The 10,783-nt window shown below is 64.1% G+C and overlaps 1 protein-coding gene and 1 long non-coding RNA gene across 2 annotated transcripts in view; one reads left to right on the forward strand and one right to left on the reverse strand.

Annotated features, from left to right (window-relative positions):
* The window catches only part of LOC146764876 (spectrin beta chain, non-erythrocytic 2-like), a 29,328-nt gene extending 23,405 nt beyond the window's left edge, over positions 1-5,923 (reverse strand). Inside the window, exons 1-7 of the mRNA XM_085563660.1 lie at positions 5,754-5,923; positions 4,423-4,649; positions 3,021-3,169; positions 2,061-2,234; positions 1,429-1,520; positions 924-1,004; positions 268-383 (exon numbers count right to left, since the gene is read on the reverse strand). Of these exons, the coding sequence (XP_085419786.1) occupies positions 268-383; positions 924-1,004; positions 1,429-1,520; positions 2,061-2,234; positions 3,021-3,169; positions 4,423-4,649; positions 5,754-5,923 (1,009 nt within the window). The remainder of the gene's footprint in view (positions 1-267; positions 384-923; positions 1,005-1,428; positions 1,521-2,060; positions 2,235-3,020; positions 3,170-4,422; positions 4,650-5,753) is intronic.
* A 4,154-nt stretch (positions 5,924-10,077) lies between these two features.
* On the forward strand, positions 10,078-10,499 carry LOC110478855 (uncharacterized). Its single transcript, XR_002466824.3, has 3 exons — positions 10,078-10,234; positions 10,314-10,395; positions 10,471-10,499. It is a non-coding gene; the product is annotated as an uncharacterized LOC110478855 (long non-coding RNA).
* The last annotated feature ends 284 nt before the right edge of the window (positions 10,500-10,783 follow it).

Raw genomic sequence — 10,783 nt, forward strand, 5'->3', positions numbered from 1 at the left:
CCCCCAAATCCCTCCCGGGGACCTCAAAGTTCCCCCAGAGACCCCCAAATCCATCCCCAAATCCATCCCCAGACCCCCTGACCCCTCACAGCCCCCCAGCACTGACCACTCAGCCCCCCAGCACTGACCGCTCGTCCGGCTGCTCCACAGCCACATCTAGGGGGCGGGGGGGGGGGGGGGTGTCAGACCCCCAAATCCACCCCCAAATCCACCCCCAAATCCACTCAGGGACCCCCCGTTCTTCCCCCAGCCCCCCCGGCCCCTCACCCTCAGGGTCCAGCAGCCGAGTGACCCCCAGCTCGCGCTCGGCCACGGCAAAGGCGCTCTGCAGGTTGTGGAGGGCGTTGGCTCCGCGCAGCGACTCCACGTCCAGCAGCTCCGGCCTGGGGGTGACCGCACCGCTGACCACTGACCGCTGACCACTGACCCACAGCCACTGACCCACAGCCACTGACCACTGAGCCACAGCACCACACAGCCACTGACCCACAGCCACTGACCCACAGCCACTGACCACTGACCCACAGCCACTGACCCACAGCCACTGACCACTGAGCCACAGCCACTGACCCACAGCCACTGACCACTGAGCCACAGCACCACACAGCCACTGACCCACAGCCACTGACCCACAGCCACTGACCACTGACCCACAGCCACTGACCGCTGACCACTGACCGCTGACCCACAGCACCTCACAGCCACTGACCCACAGCTACTGACCACTGACCACTGACCCACAGCCACTGACCCACAGCACCCCACAGCCACTGACTGATGACCAGTGACCTGAGCACTGATCACTGACCCACAGCCACTGACCAATAACCCACAGCCACTGACCCACAGCACCCCATAACTCCTGACCCCTGACCCTGCCCTGTAACCCCCACATCCCCCCCAGCCCCCTCCCCAGCCCGCACCGGTGCCGGTGGATGAGGGCGCAGAAGGCCAGCCCGTCCCTCCAGCTCGTGGTGAAGTTCTGCACGTTCACATTGGGGTACCTGGGGGGGGCCGGGGAGGGGTGTCAGAGACCCCCAAAACCCCCGGGAACCCCCCCCAGACCATGCAGGTCCCTTCTGAGTCCCCTCAGGGACCACTCAGAGCCCCCAGGAACCTCCCGAGCCACATGGAGACCCCCCCCCCAAACCCCTCACCCCACAGTTCTAATCTGGCACCAGCCCCACAGAGCCCCCCAGGACCCTCCAAACCCCTCATGGGACCCCCCTGGACCCTCTAAATCCCCCCCAGGATTCTCCCAGACCCCCCCAGGACCCCTCACCCTGCGGTTTTCATCTGGCACCAGCCCTACAGAGCCCCCCAGGACCTCCCAGGACCCCCCCCAGGACCCCCTAAACCCCCCCAGAATCCACCCTGAGCCCTTCTAGGACCCCCCAAACCCCCCCAGACCCCCCCAGGACCCCTCACCCCGCGGTTTTCATCTGGCACCAGGCCAGCAGCGCGTCCTTGGCCGATTTCCGCTCCCGCGTGTCCCCGGTCTCCACGCTGATGTCCTGGATCTGGGGTGGGGGGCACAAAAACGGGGGCAGGGACCCCCAGATTAGGGTCAAGAACCCCCTCCCAAAGCAGGTCTGGAACCCCCAAAATGGGTGCAAGCATCCCGTGGTGGGGTCAGGATTCCTAAAAATGGGTGTGAGACACTCCTGCAAAAGGAGCCTGGGGAAGGTCTGGGGACTTCTGTGACCAAACTGAAACCCCAGGGTGAGTCCAGGACCCCCCAAAATGACCCCCAAACCCCCTAGGGCAGGTTGAGGACGCCCCTAAATGACCCCAAACTCCTCAGGGTGCATCCAGGAGCCCCCTAAATGACCCCAAACCCCCCGGGGCAGCTCCAGGACCCCCCTAAATGACCCAAAACCCCCCTAGGGTGGGTCCAGGACCCCCCTAAATGACCCCAAACCCTCCCAGATGGGATCAGATCCCCCCCTAAATGACCCCAAACCCCCTGGGACAGCTCCAGGACCCCCCTAAATGACCCCAAACCCCGCAGGGCAGCTCCAGGATGGGCACAGCCCCCCGCCCCATTTCCCCCTGGCCACCTGGAAGCGCAGGATGATGGTCCAGACCAGGCCGAGGGTCAGGCGGGGGTTGCCATCCACGATGTCGTGCGAGCCCACGTTCTCCAGGTGCACGCGCTGCTCCCGCAGGAAGCGCAGCGCCTTCTCCACGTTCTCCAGGCAGTGGATCCGCATCCGGCCCCGCGTGGGGCGCGGCTGGGCGGGGGCACCGTCAGGGACCCCCCCAGGACCGGGGGGCACAGTCAGGGACCCCCCATGGGCCGGGGGGCACCGTCAGAGACCCCCCCAGGCCAGGCAGGGGGAGAGGGGGGCAAGGGGGGTGAGGAAAATGGGTTTGGGGGGCAAGCAGAGGGGGTGGGGGTTGTGGGAATTGGGATTTTGGGGAGTCCAGGGGTGACAGAAAGAGGGGTTGGGGGTTTAGGGAGGGTGGGAGTCTTGGGGAGGGGTTTTGGGGGGGCTGCAGGTCATAGAAAGGGGGTGGGGAAGGCCTTGGAGAGGGTTAGAAGAGGGTGGGAGGCACAGAAAGGGATTTGGGGGGTCTGGGGGGGTCCAGAGGGGACTTGGGGTGGTCCAAGAGGGTCTGGCGGTCCCCGTGAGGGGCGTCCCCAATTTGGAAAGGGGTCGCACTCACCAGGAACCCCCTCAAGCAGCTGGGGGTCCCTTTTTGGGGGTCCCTGCAGGGATTTCCGTATTTTGGGGAGAGTCCCCATTGGAGGGGTCGCCGTTTTTGGGGGCGTTGCTGTTTTTGGGGGTTTCCCTCTTGAGGGGGGTGTCCCCGATTTGGGGAAGGGTCGCACTCACCAGGAACCCCCTCTGAGACCCCCCTCAAGCAGCCGGGGGTCCCTTTTTGGGGGTCCCTTTTTGGGGGTCCCCGCAGGGATTTCCATATTTTGGGGAGGGTTCCCATTGGAGGGGTCGCTGTTTTTGGGGAGGTTCTCCCTTGAGGGGGGTGTCCCCAATTTGGGGAGGGGTCGCACTCACCAGGGTCTCCCCCGAGAGCCCCTCAAGCAGGCGCAGCAGGAGCCGCCCGTCCCGCAGGTCGCTGTAAAGGTCGCCCAGGTGCGACCCCTGCGCCAGGTGGGAATTCACCCACTTGGTGAAGGTTTTCTTCTGCACGGCCTCGCGCTCGTCTGGGGGGGCACGGGGGGGTCAGGGACCCCCAAAATCCCCCCTAAACCCCACCCAGAGCCCCCAAACCCCACCCAGAGCTCCCAACCCCCACCCAAATCCTTCAAACCTCATCCAGAGACCCCAAATCCCACCCGAGACCCCAAATCCCACCCGAGACCCCCCCTTCTCCTTCTGCGCGGCCTCATGCTCGTCTGGGGGGGCACGGGGGGGGGCCCAGGACCCCCAAAACCCCCCCCCAAAATCCCCTAAAGATCTCCCTATACCACCCCAGACTACCCAAACCCCATCCAGAACCCCCAAACCCCACCCAGAGCCCCCCAAATCCCCCTTCTGCGCATCCTGATCGAGGGTGAGGGGGGAACAGGGGGGTCAGAGAACCCCAAAATTGCCCCCAAAGCCCCCCAGGGGTCGCAGCCCCCTGGGGGGGTCCCAGGTGGGATCCCCCCGCGCCAGCCGGTGCTGGATTAATGCTAAGAGGATTTGGGGGGGGGGGGTCCCTGAGGGGGCTCCTGGGGGTTTGGGGGAGTTTTGGGGGAGCTGAGGACGACTGGGGGGTTTTGGGGGTGTCCTGGGGGGGTTTTGGGGTGATTGAAGGGGTTTGGGAGGGGAAATTTGGGGTGTTCCCCCCATTTTTCCACAGTGTGCCCCCATTTTCTGGGGTCTTACCCCATTCTTTGATTTTTCTCCTGATTTTTTAGGGATCATTCCCACATTTTGGGGTTCCCCCATCTCCATTTTTGGATTCTCTCCCTAATTTTTGGGTGTTTTCCTCTTTTTTCTGGACTTTTCCTCCTGCTTTGGCTTTTTTCCTGCATTTTTTTCCACTTTCCCCACAGTACTTAAACTTTCCTCCTCACTTTTTATGCATTTTGCCCCTGTTTTTACACTTTTCCCCTACTTTCCTCACAAATCCCCTTTTTTTTACTTTTCCCTCTATTTTTGTGCATTTTTCCACATTTTTTCCACTTTCCCCCCCACTTTTTTCCACTTTTTCTCCCTTTTCTCCTACTTTTCCCCCACCTTTTTTCACTTTCTCCCTTTTTCCCACTTTCCCCCCACTTTTTCTCCCTATTTCCACATATTTTCCCACTTTCCCCCCACTTTTTTCCACTTTTTCTCCCTTTTCCTGCACTTTTTTTCCCACTTTTTCCCCATTTTTTCCACTTTTCCCCTCTTTCCCCACCCCCATTTTTCCCCCCCATTTTTTTCCCTTTTCCCCCCATTTTTGGGGTGTCCCCCCCCCATCCCGTACCTGCCAGGGCTTTGATGCGGGAGCGCTCGAAGCGCCGGGCGGAGCCTTCATCCTCCTCCTCCTCCTCTTCCTCGGGTCCCCCCGCGCCCCCCTCCCCGTCCCAGCGGGGGTCGCTGAACCGCGGCAGCTCCAGGGGGTCGTAGGGGGGGGGGACAGCATGGTGGCCTTTGGGGACCCCCAAATTTGGGGGGGGGGGACGCTGGGAGAGCTCAGGGGGGAGCTGGGAAAAGTGGGGGGGGGGGTTTGGTCACTTTTGGGGGGGGACAAACGGGGTGACCCCCACCCAAAGTGACCCGCAGGGAGCCCAAATTAACGGGGACCCCCCCCCAAATTAACGGAGACCCCCACATTAAGGGAGATCCCTGTGAAATTTAATTAAAATGCTCCTCGAATTCAACACTTTTCCCTAAATTAATGAAGAAACCCCCCCCCCCAAAATTAAGGAAAAGCGGTCCAGATTAATGAAGAACCTATGAAATTAAGACAGACCCCTCCCCAAATTAATAAGCCCTCCGCCCAAGTTAATGAAGACACCACCAATTAACAGGAATTTCTGCAAATTAATTTAAGATCCCCTTCTAACCGTTAATCAAACTTCAGTGGCGACCCCCCCCCCCTCAGATCCCCCCGCAGAGGAATTGGGGGACCCCCAAATTCCTCTGCGGGACCCCCAAAACTCCTCCAAGTTCCCCTCCCTCCTCCCGAGACCCCTCCCCAAAACTCTCAGGGTCACCCCGCGCCCCCCCGGGACCCCCAAATTGCACTGAGTCCCCCCCAACCTCCCCCGAGACCCCCCCAAATTCCTCCCGGGACCCCCAAAACTCCTCCAAGCCCCCTCCCATCATTAGAGCCCCCCCAAAAAAAACTCTCCGGGTCACCCTGAGCGCCCCCAAATCCTCTCAAACAAACCCCGAGCGCCCCAAATTCCTCCCCGGGACCCCCAGAACTCCCCCGAGCCCCCTCCCCCGGCTCCCCAGAGCCCCCCCAGAGCCCCCCGCTCCCCCCTCACGCCCCCCCGTTAATGCTCTTAACGGGGATCAACGCCCGCAGCGCCGGGGGGGTCTGGGGGGGGGTCTGGGGGGGGGTCGGGGACACAAACACGCGAATTTTGGGGTGGGGGGGTCCCCAAAACCCCCTCAGGACAACGCGTGTGAGTGGGGGCTCTGCCCGGGGATGCGGAGCCGCTGCCGCAGTGCCCGGGGGGGGGATCAGCGGGGCCGGGGGGGGGTTGCGGGACCGCTGGGGGGGGTTTTGGGGTGGGTTTGGGGTGTTTTGGGGGGGGGGTCTCCCCCTGTCTGACCCCCCCTCAGGTGAGTTCCCCCCGCCCTTACCTGCGCTGCGGCCGCGGCGCGCGCTGAGCCCGCGGCAGCTCATCACACCCCGGGGGGCGGGGCCTGCTGGCCACGCCCACCGCGCCGGCACAGCGGCCACGCCCACACCGGGCTGTTACCATGGCAACGGCGCAAAAGGCCACGCCCCCCTCCAGGGGTTTTCCCGCCATCCGCCAGGGGGCGCTGAGGGGAGAGCGGGGCAAAGATGGCGGCGGAGGCCGTGAGGGGGCCAGGGGGGTTTTTTGTGGATTTTTGTGGGTTTTTTTGTGGATTTTTGTGGTTTTTTGGGCTCAGGGATCACTAGAGAGGGTTGTGGGCGCTTTAGAGGTGGTTTTGAGGGTTCTGAGGGGGCACTATGAGGGTTATAGGGCTTGGCAGGTGTTGGGGGGACACTGTGAGGGGTCACTAAAGTGGGCTGGGGGCCCCTCAGGAGTCTCTATGAGGGGTGGAGGGTCCGAGGGAAGTTTTTGAGGGGATTTGGGGGGTGTTGGAGGGGCTCTGGGGAGGGTCTCTGGGCTCCTTTGGAAGGAGGGGGGGCTTGGGGGATTTTTTTGGAGGAAGTTTTGGGGGTCTCACCACCTCTCCCGGCCCTGCAGCTCCTGGAGCAGCTCCTGGTGGCCCTGGGGACCCCCAAAAACGGGGAGCCCCGAAGGGGAGCTCTGCTGGTGGCCCTGGGGGAGCCCCTCTGCACCCTCACAGGTGGGTGGGGGGTCCTGGGGGGTCCTGGGGGATTCTGGGGGGTCCAGACCCCCCTGATCCCCCCCCCCCCAATTTCCAGTGACAGCTACAGGACCCCTCAGCCATGACCTCGACCCTGAAGTGCTGATGGGGGGTAAGAGACCCCCAAAACCCCCCAGAGACCCCCCCAAAACCCTCAGGGACCCTCTGACCCCCCCCAGGGACACCCCCAACTCCTGTAAGAGCCCCCAAAAACCTCTCAGGGACCCCCTGACCCCCCCAGGGACACCCACAACCCTCCCAACTCCTGTAGGAACCCCCCAAAACCTCTCAGGGACCCCCTGACCCCCCCAGGGACACCCACAACCCTCCCAACTCCTGTAGGATCCCCCCAAAACCTCTCAGGGACCCCCTGACCCCCCCAGGGACACCCCCAACTCCTGTAAGAGCCCCCCAAAACCTCTCAGGGACCCCCTAAATCCTCTCAATCTCCTCCCCAGCCCCACTGGGGGTTCCCATAAACCTCTAACCCCCCCCCCAAGAATCCCCCTAAAGCCCCCCAAAATCCCTCCCAGCCCCCCGGGGGGTGCAGGAGCTGCCGGGGGCCCCCCCAAATCCCCGTCCCTGCTGCGGGCGGATCCTGGCCCGGGCTCAGGTGCAAAGGAGCTTCCAGGTGAGGTTTGGGGGGGCTGGGGGGGATTTTGGGGTCCCCCCTCTCTCTGTGCTCTTTCCCAGGCCCCCAAAAGTCACCTTGTGGGGGGGGAATTGGGGTCGGGGGGGCCCCGGGAGACCCCCGGGAGCAGGAATTGGGGCAGGAGGATAAAAATAGTCGGGGTGGCCTGGATTTGGGGGATGGGGGGGAAATAATGGGGTCACGGGGGGTGGGGAGGGGAAATGGGGTCATGGGGGGGTCTGGGACCCCCAAAACACACGGGGGGAGTGGGGGGGGATGGAGTGGGGACCCCCCCAAACTGGGCCCAGCTCCTTGGGGGGGATATTGGGGTGCCCCCAGGACCCCCAGATCTGTCCCTCCCACCATCTCCCGGGGGTCGTGGGGGATTTTGGGGTCTCCCCTGTGCTCCCCCAGCTCTGTCACCCCCCCTCGCTGAGCCCCTCCCGGGGGTCCCTGTGGCAGCTCCTGCACCGGACCAGCCTCGTGCACCCCGAGGTACGGGGGGGGGGGGGGGGTTTGAGGGGTCCCCAAAAAGGGGAGGGGGCTCCCCAGTGACCCGGGGTCCCCAAAAAGGGGAGGGGGCTCCCCAGTGACCCCCCCGCCCCCCCCCAGGTGGAGTTCCACTTCTGTGTCAGCGTCGATGGGAACGTCACGTCCCGAACCCTGAGGTGGGACCCCCAAGCTGGGGCCACCCTAATTGGGATCCCCCAGCCCTAACTGGGGTCACCCCACTCCTGGGGACCCCCTAATTGGGGTGTCACCTCTCCCCCAGCCCAGAGAAACCCTGGGCACAGGCGGGAATGAGGCTGAGGGTGCAGAGCCGGCACTTCACTGGGTAAACTGGGAGGGACTGGGATGGGATGGGATGGGATGGGATGGGATGGGATGGGATGGGATGGGATGGGATGGGATGGGATGGGATGGGATGGGATGGGATGGGATGGGATGGGATGGGATGGGATGGGATGGGATGGGATGGGAAGGACTGGGACGCACTGAGGGGACTGGGATGGATTTGGCGCACTCAGGACTGGGATGCACTGGGATATGAACTGGGAAGGACTGGGAGGGACTGGGATGCAATGAGGTGATCCTGGAAGAGACTGGGATGGACTGGGATGGACTGGGACAGGTCGGAACAGAGAGAGATAAACTGGGGAGTAGCACAGGGTCAAACTGGGATGAACTGGGATGAGGCAGGGGGTAGGTCTGGGATAGACTGATCCAAACTGGTCCGTACTGATCCAAACTGGTCCGGACTGGTCCGTTCCCCACAGGCCGCCCTGCAGCCGCCTCCGCCCGTGCCCGGGGCCGCCGCTGCCGCTGCCGGTGCCGCCCCCGCTGGCGGCCGCGGGCTTCGGGGGGGACCTGGAGCTGCTCCCGGTCAGCGCCCTCGGCCCCCCCGGGACCCCCCCCGGGCACGGACCCCCCCTCTGCCGAGTGCAAATATCCGGGCGGGGGTCCCGGGGGGTTTGGGGTGGGATTTGGGGTGTTCAGATGGGGTTCGGGGAGGGATTTGGGTTGTTCAGGGGGGGATTTGGGCTCCTGGGGGGGATTTGGGGTATTCAGGGAGGAGATTTGGGGTGGTTTGGGGAAGATTTGTAGTCCTGGGGTGGGATTTGGGATGGTTTGGGATGTTTGTGGTGGTTTTGGGACACCTGAGTGATTTTGGGATGCCCAGGGTGGGATTTGGGCTGGTTTGGGGGGGATTTGGAGTGTTTGGGGGGATTTGGGGTGCCCAGGGTGGGATTTGGGCTGGTTTGGGGGGAATTTGGAGTGTTTGGGAGGATTTGGGGTGCCCAGGGTGGGATTTGGGGTGTCCAGGGTGGGTCTCAGGGTGCTGGGGTAAGGGGGAAATTTGGGTTCCCTGGGGGATCTTGGGATGCCCAGGTGGGATTTGGGGTTCTGGGGGATTTTGGGGGGCCCCATCCCCCCCGTTGTTCTCCTTGACCGTCCCACCTTTACCTGTTTGACCCCGCGGGGGTCCCCGTGCCCCCCCCGGCCCCCCCAACCCTGCAGGACCCCTCTCTGCTGGGGGACTGGGGGGGCTTCGGCCTGGCTGCAACCCCCCTGAACCCCCTGGACCCCAAAACCCCCCTGAACCCCAAAAACCCCCCGGACCCCAAAAACCTGCCAGACCCCCGAGGCTCCAGTGAGGATGAGGAAGGTCCGTGGAGTTCCAGGGTTTTTTGGGAAGAATTTCGGGGCTCTCCCCTCCCTCAGCCCCCCCGTGTTGTCCCCACAGAGCCGGTGCCCCCCGATGTCACCTTTGGGGTGCGCTGGGAGCCCCTTGAGGGGGACGGGGACCCCCAAACCTCCCCCGAGGGGGACCCCAAAACCCTCCTGGTTTTCCTCTTCCTGCGACACCGGGACCCCTTTGGGGAGTACGATGCAGGTAAGGGGGGGGACCCCGATTTTGGGGTGTCCCCAAGTTCTGGGGGTGTCACCAAGTTTTGGGGGTGTCCCCGTGGCTCAAGGGCATCCCCAAACTTTAGGGTTGTCCCTGGGGTCTTGGGCTGTCCCCAGTTTCTGTGAGGTCTCCTCATCTTGGGGGTGTGCCTGTGCTTTTGGGTTGTCCCTCTGGGCTGTCTCCTTGTTTCAGGGGTGTCCCCAAGATTTTGGGAGTGTCCCCAAGATCTTGAGGGTGCCCCCCCACCCCTCCTTCCCAGACTCCCCATTCCAGCTCATCCATCGAACTGGGTTGACCCCAAAGTTTGGGGGTTTCCCGTTGGTTTTGGGGTTATCCCCGTGGTTCAGGGGTGTCCCCTCTCTCCGGGGGGGTCCCCCACGGTTCGAGGCCCCCCCCAAAATCCGGGGTCCCCCCCAGGGATGCGCCGGCTGCTCCTGGCCCAGCTGGAGCCCACGCTGCGCCTCGGCCGCCCCGTGCTGGCCCGGGGGCTCCGGGCCCTCCTGCACCCCATCCTTGGGGGGCTGCGCCGCCAGCACCAGGTGGGTGCGGGGTTTGGGGGTCCCCCCGACCCCCAAAATCCTCCGTGACCCCCAAAATCCCCCCTTGCAGGCCCAGCAGCTCGTGGCCCAAGCCCAGGCCCTGGCAGTGGCCGCGGTGACGGCCGTGGTGGCCGCCAGCTCCAGCGGCCGCTTCCGCAGCGCCTGCCTGGGCGCCCTGCAGGTTTGGGGGTTCGGGGGGTCCCCCCGGGTTGGGGGGGGGGGTTTGGGGGTGTCCCCGGTGTCACCGTGTCCCCCCGCAGGTGCAGGACACGCCGGCGCTGGCGGCGGCCGCGCGCCGCAGATGGGCCGAGGTCTCGCGCCGGCCGGGGCTGCCCCGCGGGGGTGAGGGGGAAACGGGGGATTTTGGGGGGTCCCCAAAACCCACCCCGGGCACTGAACCCCCCCTGTGCCCCCCAGGGACCCCCCAAAAGCAGCGCCGGGGGCAGAGGGAGGAGGAGGAGGAGGAGGAGGAAGGGTCCTGGAGCAACCAGAGCCAGGTGGGGTTTGGGGGTCCCTCCCTCCTCTGGGGACTCCCAGTAACCCCCGGGACCCTCCCAGTAACCCCCAGGACCCCCCAGGTGCAGGACCCTGACGAGTGGATGATCTGAGGGACAGGACAGAGCCCCCTCCCAGTGCTCCCAGTTCCTCCAGTCCTGGCTCCTCCCAGTTACACCAGTTGCTCCCAGTTCCTTCTATGGGTTTCATTTTCCAGTTATCCCCAGAGACTTCT

Source organism: Lonchura striata, chromosome 31, assembly GCF_050655825.1.
Source record: "Lonchura striata isolate lonStrDom1 chromosome 31, ASM5065582v1, whole genome shotgun sequence".
NCBI classification, from domain to species: domain Eukaryota; kingdom Metazoa; phylum Chordata; class Aves; order Passeriformes; family Estrildidae; genus Lonchura; species Lonchura striata.